We start from the raw sequence: 14,858 nt of genomic DNA on the forward strand, positions 1-14,858 counted from the left end.
TCCATTTCCCTTTGTGGTCATTACTCTCTTGAAGTATGCCATTCATATAATTCTCTTTTGCTTCCTTTTTCACTCTATTCAGTTCCCTCATTAGCTGTTTTCTAGTTTCTCTACTCTCCCTACCGTCTTTGATTTTCTGTTTACTATTCTACATTTTCTTTTTAATTTTCTTATTTCCCTTGTATAATAAACAGGGTCTGAGGTCATTTTACCCTTCTTAACAGGTACAAATCTCTTCTCTCCTTCCCAAATGATTCCTTTAAATTTAGCCCAAAGTGTATCCACGTTACTCCCTTCACTTATCCAACAACTGAATTGTGATTTAAGGTAAGTCCCAAATTCATCAACTTTAGTTTTTCTGTACAATTTCTTGTCTTGTGTAACCCCCTTATTAAGCCTTTTTGGTACGAGTCCTACATCCATTATTACAGCCTTATGGTCTCCTATTCCTTCAATTACCTCAGTTTTATCAACAATTTCCCATGGTTTAACCAAGAATACATCTAGTAAGTTATTGAGACGAGTCGGTTCTTGTACTACTTGTGTAAATCCTCCCTCCCAAGTCATACAAGCCACCACTAGCAACTATGTTACTCCCCTATTTTGTTCATGTGTGCAGTTTGTTTTGGATTAATAACAATAATTTAATTCATAAGTCTTTCAAAAATGACACCTGAGTAACTTTATTAATTTTATAGCAAGTTTTTGCTCATCACTGACTAACCGCATAGCGCCAACTGAAAAGTTATTTACTAGTAAATACAGCCCCTGTTTAACTTTGCCTACCTGTTTTCCTGCAACAGTCTCAACTTCATTTGAGATAGTAGAATTGTTAGCTATTTACATTTATCCTTATTTCATCATATGCAGATGATGTAATCATGTCAGTGGCACTGGAAGAAGTCTTAACTGCAGATTTTGACTTGTTTTATCCTTTGATTCATTTTTTTGGGTTTTTAAAATAATAACAATGAAACACTAGGAAAATTTATGTTTATTATTCATTGTATAGAAAATGGTAGAAATTGCACTAGCATTCCAAGTATTGCTTGTGAAGTAAAACTACTTTTGAAACACATTCACTGTAGGTGTTAGTACACTGCAATCCACAAGTTCTTTGTAACTTGTTGTGAAGCACTGTATGGTCGCCGAGGTAAATGGCACATGCCAACATGCAACCTATTGTCAGTCTGCCAGTCGCTGCTAGGACGAGTCCAATAGTTTCTGTTGAATGTGTACTACTTGGACTTAATAAGGACACAAATTCTTTGAAGTTGGATTAAAATGTATGTAAAACATTGATTCTACTGTATTATTTGTTATAAAGTTTTCTGTATTGCTTTGTGTATATTTTTAAAATATATATGTCTGTGATGACCAAAGAGTAATGTAGCCAAAGTCATTAAAAATATTAAAAAAAACAGTTACTATTCAAGGGATGTATGTTCATCCCTAGTGAACTGTGACATATGTATTTAAGACAGAAATAAAACTCTTAGCTTAGCATATAGAAGAGAAAGTGTAAGTGTAAAATTTAAGATGCTACTAAAAAGAAGTTATGTTTGTGAGCAATTTTATTACAAACACACAGCCTTTCTTTTGCAGCACCCTAGGCAATTTCCTAACCAATGTCATATAGTAGAGTCTTGAGATCTCGAATCACCTTGGGAGCTAGATTTTATTTCGAGTTATTGAAATTTCAAGATAAAGAGAACACTGATTTTGAGCATGTATAGCACATAATTGAAACATATGTATCTACGGGCTTATACTGAATACATTATTTTTAACAGTATTTAAAAATATACAAACTAACTCTGATTCATGGTATCACTTTAATTATAACCCTTATTATAGCAACTTTTTAGAAGACAGGATACACTACATACAGTAGTGAAACAAGAAACATACCTCGGTTAACACCTTCGAAAAAATCTGATAGTCTCTTCTGGTTGTTGCTGTTAACCTTCCATCCCTTCACGTCGAAACTTCTCGTCAATACACGCATACGAGATTCGTAAATGGAGCTTGTCATACACGACTTCGGGGGTTGCTTTTGTCTGTGACCGGTAATTAATTCACACCTGAGAAACAGCGAGGCTTCGCCGATTTTCCAGTCATTAGAAGTATTAGATTTTCGATTCCCGTCATATTAACTCCCAACATCAGTGTAAACTTTTCTCTACTCGTTAACTGTTCCTCACAAACCACAAATGCCATATTGCACAGTTAGTGTTGCACAAAATTTGAGTTACAGAGTATTTTTTGCTTCAATGGAAGAAGTGTTTGCTTCGAGATATTTGTGTAACCAAATTTCGAGTAACAGAGAAATAAATACAAGTGAAGAATAGGACAAATAGCCGGGAAATTTAAGTTACTTCGAGATACTGAAAATTCAAGTAAAGGAGGTTTGAATATCGAGGTTTGACTGTATATACACATAAACACGTTCCAAGATGTTAAATTAAGCTCTGGACACAGAGAAAATACAGCGTACTTGGCAAGAGGCTGTGTAGTTTGGATCATATACCTATCAACTTGCATTTGGGAGATAGTGGGTTTGAACCTGACTGTCGGCAGCCCTGAAAATGACTTTTCATGGTTTCCAATTTACACACAAGGCAGATGCTGGGGCTGTTTCTTAATTAAGGTGACGGTCGCTTCCATCCCACTCCTAGACTTTTCCTATCCCCTTGTCGCCATAAAACCTATCTGTGTCAATGTGATGTAAAAAAAAAAAAAGAGGAAGTAAAATAATAATACTGCATTCATGCTATTATCTCTGCAACGAGCAGGGATGGGCCAACAGGTGCAAGCAGTTCTTACACAATGAGAAACTTGTTTTACTTTTCCAAAATGATGACCTAGAGTTTTAAAGGGCTTAACAGGTTGCTTTAAGTCTAAATTACCTTTTAATATCAAATCCAGTGAAAGTGTTGACTAAAAAATCCGAGATATTAACACACCACCTGAACTCCTGCTCCAGTACTACTTATACTCCCACTGCTTAGATAAGATGATTGTATACACACTATTATTGTGGATTCTTTCTCACCAGAAGCTAGTCGTTACATTTTACCCTGTTTACGCTGTTCCTCATCCTTATGGACCATGACAGCCATCTCAGTCAATGAAGTTCTTTCTGTTTGCCGTTAATCACAAATTATTTTTTTTGCTAGTTGCTTTATGTTGCACCGACACAGATAGGTCTTATGGCGATGATGGGACAGGAAAGGGCTAGGAGTGGGAAGGAGGCGGCCATGGCCTTAATGAAGGTACAGCCCCAGCATTTGCCTGGTGTGAAAATGGGAAACCGCGGAAAACCATTTTCAGGGCTGCCGACAGTGGGGTTCGAACCCACTACCTCCCGAATACTGGATACCAGCCACACTTAAGCGACTGCAGCTGTTGAGCTCGGTAAATCACAAATTTATCTGCCTTAATAATAAATGGTACTTGTCATGAAAATGAACTTTAAACACAGAACTTTGCAGTGAGATTTTTGTCCTTCCATGAAAGAAAATTTTTTCACTTCAAAAACATGTCTACTTTTTAGGTGGTATAAAGAAATTGCTTGCCTCGTTATTGCTCCGTGTAACCCGACGTACAACCTATTACAATACAACAAGGCATGTGTCCTTCACAGCAATATGAATGTACTCACACAGTTTAGAAACTCATTAGAATGCCATGCTGATTAACAACAAAAGAGCAAACTACATAAAGTACCTAGTCGTTACGTTGCCAAAGTGCCATAGTGTTGTGAATGGTATCCTGCCAAATGTAGCCTTTTTGAAGAGGGTAGTAAAGGTAAAATTTATTCATCACCATTATTACTGAAACATTTTTGAGGTTTTTGTTTGGTGAGCTGGTGTCTGTAATAGATTCAGACATTCAAAATGCATAAACAATATGCAGTGAACTTTGGATTGTCCTCAATTTATTCTGTGTAGAGGTCTAAAGCATTGTTTTCAATCAAGGTAATGTCACATGGATATTCACAGATTTATGAAAGTAAAAAATAAACAATTTCCATGCGCAATACAAGGTACATGCATTAGCAACTAAATCAGTTGGCAACTGCCATGCATTTATTTATTTATTTATTTATTTATTTATTTATTTTTGTATTATTTATTTTCCCATTTTCACACAAGGCTGTACCTTAATCAAGGCCATGGGTGCTTCCTTCCCACTCCTAGCCTTTCCTATCCCTTAATTGCCATAGGACTCATCTGTGTCGGTGCGACATAAAACAAATTGTAAAAAAAAAAAATTTGCTTTCTTTTGAGTCCAGAATTCCCTCATTTTTTCCGAGTGGGCCTGCTTGCGTTCCTTTGTCCAAGGGACACCGTATCTTCGTTTTGGTTATTTGTTTCAGCTTAGCCCATTCGTATCTTTTTTTTGGAAGAGACCTCTGTAAAAGATGTCTTCTGGTTTGATCTGTAGCACTTGAAGATCTTCTTTGGTATTTCTAAATCAAGGCATCGCGGTTTTAAGTTTTGAATCAGACAAGCGAAAGATCTGTTTGGTCAACTTGTTTCCATCCATTCGTTTGATGTGACCATAAAATCGTATCCGTCTTTTGTGGATCTTGTCTGTAATTTTCTCTATCTTGTTATAAACTTCATTGTTGAATCTTTTTAGATGGATGTCATTCTTCTTTATGGATCCCATGATTCCCCTAATGATTCTGCGCTCCTTTTCTCCAATTCTTTGAGGAGTCCTTTATTGGCATTTAGGGATAGGTTTCCGGCTGCATACATAACTTCAGAACTGTTTCATAGTGATGTATGTTAGTGTTTTGGGAAAGGCTTTTTTATTTTATATATATAAGGTTTTTTAAATTTTATATATATATATTCGTGTGTGATGTTTGGTAGGCTATTTCAAGTTTGCGTACTCGTTCCATAAGTGCTTCTTTGCCCAGTCCAGTTTTTCATGATCTAACCCAGGTACTTAAATTTTTCTACTCACCTGATGTCTCCAGATTTCATCCTGAGTTTTGGTGGTGCGTCTTTGATGTTAGTCATTACTTCTGTCTTTTCATACGATGTATGTTAAATTTATTTTTGACTTTAGTAATGGCAATGTTAGGGCTCATGGTCCTCTCTTACACTTAACCATGTAAATTACAGGATAATACATAAATAAAAATTAAATATACTATTATATTATAAAATCAAGGATAACTAAGTTAAATAACAGTTGGAGAAGATGTAATGAAGAAGGAAAGCAAAGCAAAGATCAACAAATAAAAGTTAAAAAAAAAAAAAAAAAAAAAAAAAAAACAGAAATGGTTATGCTGATAGGTTTAATTTCATTACACAAAAACAACTTTGAGAGATTCAATTAGGCAGAAATGTAGTAAGCAGTTTGGCCTATGCCGATGACCTGATCTTAATGGCAGACTGTGTTGAAAGCCTGCAAAATAATATCCTGGAATTTTGAAAATAGGTGCAGTGAATATGATATGAAAATTAGCATTTCCAAGACTAATGTGATTTCAGTAGGGAAGAAATCTATTGTCAGGTCAGAATACAAAACTGGAAGACATTGGATCACTTCCAGTATGGCAGAATATTAAGTAAAATTGAATCAAGGTGCAGCAAAGCTAACACTGTGAGCTCTCAATTGCGATGACCAGTATTCTGTAAGGAAGAAGTAAACTCCTAGACAAAACTATCTTTACACTAGTCTGAAAACAGACTGACTTTGCTATATGGGAGTGAAAGCTGGATGGCACAGTACCAGTAATAGACATAAAAGTAGCGAGAATGATTGCTCGTACAACCAGGCAGGAGGTTATTATCACTATTTGTTCGGGGCGCCGACCATGGGGATCTTTTGCCCCTACTGGCACCATATTGTATAAACCTGTGTGTAATTGGAATGGTGCTAGTGTGGAATGCTGTGTGTGAGGAAAGGAAGATTAAGGATGTCACAAACATCCAGTCCCCAGGCCAGGAATATTAATCATTACAATTTAAAAACCCTGACCTGGCCAGGAATCAAACCCGGGGCTGCCAGCTGACAGGCGGACGTGTTACCGCCTACACCGTGGGGCCGGACATGCAAAAGGTTCCTTGGAATGAGGAGATATAGGCTAAGTTAGGATTGAACTTAGTGAATGAAGCCGTATACATAAACCAGCTTTGGTGGGGAGGTGATTGTAGTCCAATGGAGGAAAATTGCCTAGGGAAATAATGGACGTGGTCATGGTGTCATAGTATAAATTTCATGGCTTTGATCTATATTGAATTGTGATCACAATAATAACTAAACTTATGTTGTAATGGTCCACCTTTTCAGCACTATACTATGCAATGTTTACATTACATTTTTAATCTAGGAACTAGTTTCAGCCTTGGCAGGCCATCATCAGCCTTAATGCAAAACTGTACAATCGCACACAAATGAACTAAAAAAAAAAAAAAACCAGATCAGATGTAAGGCTTTTTCATGCGTTTGCTCTATTAACCAGCGTTTCGTCTTAGGTCTGATACTAAACTCATCAGCGTGGGATGTGTCAGACCCTACCCACTGACGCTGGGGTGTATGCAGGTGAACTTATCAGAAGCCCTATATAAGAGGCACAATCTGATAACTGCATACAGGAGATAAAACTCCACAATGGAATTATTACCCACCTAGCAATCAGACTGTGTCTCTTATATAGGGCTTCTGATAAGTTCACCTGTATACACCCCAGCGTCAGTGGGTAGGGTCTGACACATCCCACTCTGATGAGTCTAGTGTCAGACCTAAGACGAAATGCTGGTTAATAGAGCAAACGCCTGAAAAGCCTTACATCTGATCTGTTTTTTGACAAGCTCTATTGGTGGAAAAATATGTAATTCCCTCCTTGGGAACTTAGAATTTCCATACACAAATGAACTATGTGCACAACACGTAAAATATGACAAAATTAAAACAGGCTCCAAAATAGTTAGATGCATTGCATCATGTTAAAATGTTCCATTAGTGCTTGTTGTTAAAATATCATGAAAATGTTGAAAAGTTCCTCTGTTGGAAATTATCATTGGTTGAATCAAGGATGGCACACAAAGATATGATTAAATAACTTGCAAGTCCTTAGATTGCAGCTGGTAGAGATTCACATTTCAATGCGGTGTCCATGAAGTTAACCTGAATAAATAATAGTCAAAATTAATGAACTAAAGGAGGGAGAGTGTTAATCAAATGGCGCACATTATATGAGACTTACCTTTTGTTGTGGCTTGTGGTGTGTGTCCTACTGTTGTGTGCCTCATACTAACGGGGAGGAGTTGAGATTGTCAGATTCAAAGAAAAGGAATAAACATAACAAGATACTTTTTATGATGTTTTTTTTGAGAAGATAAAATATGCTTTGTAATTTCACCTATGCAATATAATATAGCTGAAGATGTTCCCAAGGAACGAAACATGTACTGTAAATAAATAATTAAATTGCTTAATGCAAATATAAGTATCAAAAAGGTGAATATTTACTTTTATTGATTTATTGTAAATAAGATTTGATACGGGAAATGAAGCTGATTTCTTGCAATAAGTGGTATATTCTGAGCTGTCACTGGAGAGATGGCATGGAATGACATTAGTAGACGAATAAGTTTGAGTGGTGTCTTTAAAAGTAGGAAAGATCACAATATGAAGATAAAGTTGGAATTAAAGAGGACAAATTGGGGCAAATATTCTTTAATAAGAAGGGGAGTTAGGTATTGGAATAACTTATCAAGGAAGATGTTCAATAAATTTCCAATTTCTTTTAAATCATTTAAGAAAACAATTAAATGTCGTATGGCTTTTAGTACTGGGAGTGTCCGAGGGCAAGTTCGGCTCGCCAGATGCAGGTCTTTTGATTTGATGCCTGTAGGCGACCTTTGGGTCATGATGAGGATGAAATGATTATGAAGATGACACATACACCCAGCCCCCCTGTCAGTGAATTTAACCAATTATGGTTAAAATTCCCGACCCTGCTGGGAATCAAACCCAGGACCCCTGTGACCAACGGCCAGCACGCTAACCATTTAACCATAGAGCCATGCTTCATTTAAGAAAAGGCTAAGAAAACAACAGATAGTGAATCTGCTAACTGGGCGACTGCTCTAAATGCAGATCATCGGTCGGTCGACACAAGATTGTGTAGATGCTTAGTTAATTCACATTGGTTTGCAAAATGAATACATAAAGGCATCAGAGTTTGTAATGATGTTCAAGCAACAAAGGGAGCAAATAGGTGCAACTATAAATATTATCATACAATTTTCCGTTTTTACATGATATCAACCCTCTTAAACTTGAAATTATTCCCTTTTTAAATTTAGAAAGTGTTTTAAGAGCTGCTCATTGATCATGTACTCACTTTTCTCAGTTGAAGGCTTCGGAAATAGGATCAGTATATACTATGTAAGAGAAAGTTGACAAGAATAAAATTTGTTAACAAGAGTAGTTATGTGCAATAGCAGTATTTACAAAAAGAGCTCTCTTCCCTATCCCTAGACTACTAGTATTCCTTTTTTCAACAGGATGAGAAGTCTTTTGGCATCATGTGATAATCTTCCAACATGCTTGGTTCTAGTCATTAATGATCAAGTAGTCGGACACAGCAAGATTTCTGCCATCCCTAGCATCCCTACAGGATGTTTTGTTGAATCTGGTAAGTTATTGATTCATGATTCTCATTGGGCTTTATTTACAAAAATTATTTGCAAAACATTATTTGGGTAAATCTCTGCATTTCATTTTTAAAAATCTTGAACATGTATTCGGTCAGTTATTTTATTCTTGATTAAAATACATTGATAAAATACCTTTTTACATCTCATTGTTGAGAAGCCAGACTGCATGTCACAAGTCAGGACAGAGTGTTATTGAAGAGTGACACCTCAAAAAATTTGGTCCAGCTGGCCCAGCTGGTAGTACGTATGATGGAGAAGTTGAAATTCAGAAGAGGTAGCCTGGCACTCGGGATTAATGGTGTGAAAGGCATATGAACCAGGTCTGGGACATGTCAAGCTTTCGACCCTCTTGAAGGGCCACTTGGACATATCCCTGAGTTAGGACCTCTAGAGAGCAGTAGCATCAGGCAGGGCACTGTGTAGAGAATGATGGAGGATGACTTTCATGGTCAACGGTGGTATTCTAAGCCTTAGTTAGCAAGAGGGCTTACTGCCTTGGCATCAGATGGTAACAGGCTATAAAAATGAATAGCCATTAATTTTTTCCTTGTCACAAATAGTACAAACCACAGGGTGAATATTAAGGCTAGGGTGTCACCCGCAAGTGATAGAATTATTGCAAAAATTAGGACAACCTGACGAAGGAGTGGTGTAACCATCAGGACGCACTCTTATGTTGCAAAACTATGTATAGAAAGTTGGAATGTGGGGTCTATGACTGGCCATAGTGCTGAACTGAGCAAAGTATTACACAAAAGATGTGTCAAAATTTGTTGCGTACTGTAACGTGGTGGTGGTGGTGGTGGGGTATATGAAAACACAACACTGGTAGCGTTAAAATTCTAAGACTAGGATTTATTAACTAACTCTTACACACTATACAGACACACAGTTTGCACTCTCTCTACTCTCACTCAGTCATCCTGGTTGTTCACTGTACCGTTTACAAACTAACACAATCACGCTATCTACATACTACATATTCACACTGTTCTGCTACTCTGACTTGCAGTCTAAGGCAGTTCCACATTTATACTTGCTGTACACTATAACAGTTGCTTAGTTCACAGCTAATTTATAACTGTCAGGTTCTTCAGTCTGTCAAAACTAATTTATGAATAAATAAGTTTAGAAAGTACCTGAAAAAGAAAACATATTATGATAACAGAATTATACCTGAAAATAAAACAGCTTAACTAAAAATATAATGACATTTTAATATTGAAAGAACATTATCAGATTCTATCAAATATCACTCAAAAATACTTGGAAATATATAAAATTTAAAAAAAAATTCTGTTTAAATCCTTAAATGCTTGAAATTTGGAACTTATCCTAATGAAGTCCTCACAATTCTCTCCATTCTATCATAGAATGCAAGGTGGTGTAATGCTCTGTCATTGGCATGAGTCCAGCTGGCTGATTTAACTTTCTGTTATATTATGCTCTGGTTGGGTCATTTAAGTTTTAGAAAACCGTTAAAAGTAGTTAGTGGGACGTAAAGCCAATAATAGTATTATTATTTTAAATTTTATCACTATCATTCTTTGTCGCAGAATGACAATGGCTATGTCATCTATGAGATATCTGTGTATTCTGTGCATTTGTATATAGTTACATTTACTCTATAACTAGTGTGAGTGATTATAATAAATGGTGATCTTGTGAACACAACAGTGAACTTCTCTTATAATTTAGTAGTTTTACGATTTACACAATACAAGTTTGGTGCTGAAATCTCTGGAGTATAGTGAGTTCAACGCAACACGAGAGAATAGAAGAGGATTTTCACATCATGGTCATGGATGTTGAGTGACTTAAATCTCAACATATCAACACATCTCTGAGGAGAAGAAAGGGTCACCAGCACCGAACCAGCTACAACTTCAAACACAACAGATAAGACGAAACAGAATTACAGCATACATAGTGTTAACCGTAGATTGGTAATTTTTTGTGAACACTAGCGCAGTCTGTTGAACAAAAGGAGTAACTATGCTATGATCTTGTAATTGTAACACAACATTCTCTGTGCAAACATTCAATTGACACAATAGTACGTGACATAACGTTGAGCTGTGCAATAATTTCACATTTATATTTTATGTCTAAACTAGCTGATGTACCCGTGCTTCGCTACGGAATTCTACATTGTATACAGAATTCTAGGCTAGGTAGTGTACATGTTGTGAGCAAGATTGTATTAAATTGCATAGCTCATAACGTTACCCTAGAAACGCGATGGGGAAGTCACCAAACGTCTTTTCTCATATGAAGACTGTATTAGGGAATTTTCATTGTAATGATAGGCCCGCTTGCCTACCATCAGTCACCACCAGGTTGGGGAGTTTTCATTATAATGGCAGACACTCACTCTCCACCAGCCATTTTACATCCTCAGAAAGACTGTCTTAGTGGTTTTTCCAACTGAAATGAACATAGGTCATTGCAATGACGTCAGTAGGAATGGCGCGATTAAAAGCAATACTTTCATATGAAATAGTCCATCAAATGAAAGACCACACACTTTCGCACTTTTAACGAACAGTACTATGCTGGAATTCCAGAGCTGGAATGACCAAGTCGCAGACAGTTCTGATCCGTGAACACTCTTCATCTTTTTTTCTGCGGTGCGGGGGTGGGGGGAAGGCGAATAGTGGAGAGTCCCAGGGCAAAAACTATGCCTTTATACTAATCTGTTTCCGAGGAGTACCCGATGAGTAGGAAAATCTCAGTTCACTACAATGGCAACGGAAAAACCTATCTGATTTGGAGGCAATTTTTTCCTTCAAGCCAGAGGAGAAGCCCCCTCTTCACTGCTAATTTGGAATTAAATGAATGTAGAATTTAATAAAAGTGAAGAGGAAGAAGCTTTTCTTAAGAAACGGCTCTTTTCAGGTTTGACTTTCGAGTTATTTAGTGAATTGTGGTGCTATAATTTGAAATAGGCTTAAATAGTAATTCTAGACCAGGTCATACTACTACTACTACTACTACTACTACTACTACTACTACTACTACTACTACTACTACTACTACTACTAAGTGAGCCTCTGCCGTAAGTGTGCATACAGCTCATTCAAAACAGCGCGTCAGAGTAGGGATCTAATAACTGGAATACTATGATGAACCAGTGTGTTACGTACCTGCAGTATCAGAAAATGTATGAACCAGAGGAAAATGAAAATGAAAACCTACAACCTGTTTTCCAGTCATTGACCGGGTCAGGGATGTAATAAATGAAGCATATATATAGGCTGTTAGTACGATGGGGTCGCCACTCCCAGTGATATATTAATGACTGATAGATGCTATGAAATGAGAATGGAGAGTGTTGCTGGAATGAAAGATGACAGGGAAAACCGGAGTACCCGGAAAAAAACATGTCCCGCCTCCGCTTTGTCCAGCACAAATCTCACATACCGGGATTTGAACCACGGCATCCAGCGGTGAGAGGCCGACGCGCTGCCGTCTGAGCCACGGAAGCTATATGAACCCGATGAATGGCATCCTAAAGAAGAAAGTTTTCCAACTCCCCAGCTATTTCCCGCCTATGTTCAGTCGGGCTGTTATACTCGGTACGCAGTAGTAATCCCATCTATCGGAGTTGAGCGGAACCATAAGAAATGAAGAACATCACAACAAACAATGGTCAATGTAAAGTTATTGTTGATCAGTAACAAACAATGGTCAATGTAAAGTTATTGTTGATCAGTGTTATGCGCTTTCGATATTGTAGGCCTTCTGAAATACCACTCTTATCATAGTCGGTACAGTAAAACTGAATGAAACATAAATGATCAGAAATTGTATTGTCTATTACTTTTGTTATGTAGTACTTTTCGATAGCACCAATAACATAGGTACCGGTATTTAGAAATTAAATTTTAGGCGCCTTCCCCATAACTACCATTTTATCTCGGGCGAATAAAATTATTTACAGCCTAGACTGTAGTTCTTATTCCCCGACTCTATGTAGCGGTTTTCATTAAATTCTGCGAACCCATTTTCTCGTGGCTAGGCGTTGATATGGACTTAGCAACAAAACTACAAATTCATTATCTGTGTTATCAGAGCCGGTACGGTAAAAATGTATAAGATATAATTGATTGGAAATTTAATTCTATATAACTTTAGTTATATAGTATTTATCGATAGGACCGCTAATAATATAAATATTCGAGAATTAAATTGAAGGCCTTCCCCTAAACTACCATTTCACTCAGCGTGATTAAAATAATTTATAGCCTAGCTTGTAGCGGCTCATCCCCCGACTTAACATACCAATTTTCATTAAATTCTCTTCAGCCGTTTTCTCGTGATGCATGTACATACATACATACATACAGACAGACAGAAATTACGGAAAAGTAAAAAGTAGGTACATTTTCTTGTTATTATGGATATGACCGATACAGAAATACCATTCTTTTCAAATTCTGAGCAATGTACAGACAAAACTCTTATTTTATATATATATATATATATATAGATTACATTTCAGGCCTTTGCCTAAACTACCATTTCACTCAGTGCGAATAACATTATTGATAGCCTAGATTATAGCGACCTATTCCTCGACTTGCATACCAATTTTTGTGAAGATATGACCACTAATAAAATAAATATTTGACAATTAAATTTTAGGCCTTCCCCTAAACTACCATTTTTCTCAGCGTGTATAGCCTATATTGTGGCGACTTATTTTCCATCTTTGTCTAGCGATTTTCATTAAGACACGTCCACTAATAACATAAATATTTGAGAATTAAATTTCAGGCCTTCCCCTAAACTACCATTTCACTCAGCGTGATTAAAATAATTTATAGCCTAGATTGTAGCGGTTCATCACCCGACTTTACATTCCGATTTTCATAAAATTCTCTTCAGCCGTTTTCTCATGATGCTTGTACAGACAGACAGACAGACAGACAGACAGACAGACAGACAGACAGACAGACAGACATTACGGAAAAGTAAAAAATGCATTTTCTTGTTACGGTGGACATACCGATACAGAAATACCATTATTTTCAAATTCTGAGCAATGTACAGACAAAACTCTTATTTTATATATATAGATGTCTCAAAACAGTAACTAAGTGAAAGGAATAATAGTTTGCAGGGCAATGAAGAATTCATTTACTAGCAGGAGACATCAAAGAAAGCAGTACAGCAAATCAGCTCACGAAATTGAAACATAGATGAGCGACTTAGTGTTTGAACACTCTGTGCTTTATTAATCAGACTAATTCGTTCAGTCAACAGACTTGTATGAAATAGAACATGTCTGCGAGCGTTTACAAGAAACTTTAGCGTCTTTTAATACCTTAAATGACAGAATTCAAGATTACTCAATGACGCGGAGTACGAAGATGACGTGGTAGCGTGTGAAGAATACCTGGACAGTTTCAAACGTGCAATTAGAAAGACCACGGGCCTCATACAACAGAAATGCGTTGCGAATGAGACGACTCCACCACTATGTCTCCAAGTGCCCTTATTAGACCCACAACTACAGTGGAGATAAAGCTTCGTACCATTAAACTGCAGTCATTCTTAGGGAACGTAGAAGAATAGCCGGGATTCTGGGAGCAGTTTGAGTCCTCCATAGATAAAAATTTGTTGGTGTCTGTCGTAAACAAACACATGTTCCTCCGCAGGTTCTTGGAAGGAGAACCAAGGCATCTCGTAGCTGGGACATCTATAACGGTAGACGCATACTGTATGAACAAACTAAAATAATTTTGATAGCATGATATGGTGATGAGAACAGGATTATCCAGTCTCACCTCGATTACGTGGAAAATCTTGAAGTTGCAGTTTCGGAGGCCCCGGAGGTACTAAACATACATTGAGTGTCATGCAGAGATTTGTCAGCAGACAAGGTGTGTCACACACCATATACTCTGACAATGCCCAGACCTTCCTCACCGCTCATAATGAGCTCATGGAACTCGATAAGATTGTGAAAGATATCAGGGTGCACTACCACTGTGCTCACAATGGTATCCATTGGAAGTTTATTGCACTGAGGGCAACTTGGTGGGGAGGCTTTTGGGAGAGAATGGTTGGCTCTGTAAGAAGATGCTTAAGAAATGTACTCGGCCGTTCCCTGCTGAACAAATAGGGTCTCAATACAGTATTGACAATTATTGAAGCCACCCTCAA

The 14,858-nt window shown here is 37.2% G+C and overlaps 1 protein-coding gene across 1 annotated transcript in view; it reads left to right on the plus strand.

Annotated features, from left to right (window-relative positions):
* The window catches only part of Naa80 (N-alpha-acetyltransferase 80), a 155,869-nt gene that overhangs the window by 59,047 nt on the left and 81,964 nt on the right, over positions 1–14,858 (plus strand). Inside the window, exon 3 of the mRNA XM_067137880.2 lies at positions 8,535–8,665. Coding sequence (XP_066993981.2) covers positions 8,535–8,665 — 131 coding nt within the window. The remainder of the gene's footprint in view (positions 1–8,534; positions 8,666–14,858) is intronic.

The sequence above is a fragment of the Anabrus simplex genome, chromosome 1 (genome assembly GCF_040414725.1).
Source record: "Anabrus simplex isolate iqAnaSimp1 chromosome 1, ASM4041472v1, whole genome shotgun sequence".
In the NCBI taxonomy this organism is placed as follows: domain Eukaryota; kingdom Metazoa; phylum Arthropoda; class Insecta; order Orthoptera; family Tettigoniidae; genus Anabrus; species Anabrus simplex.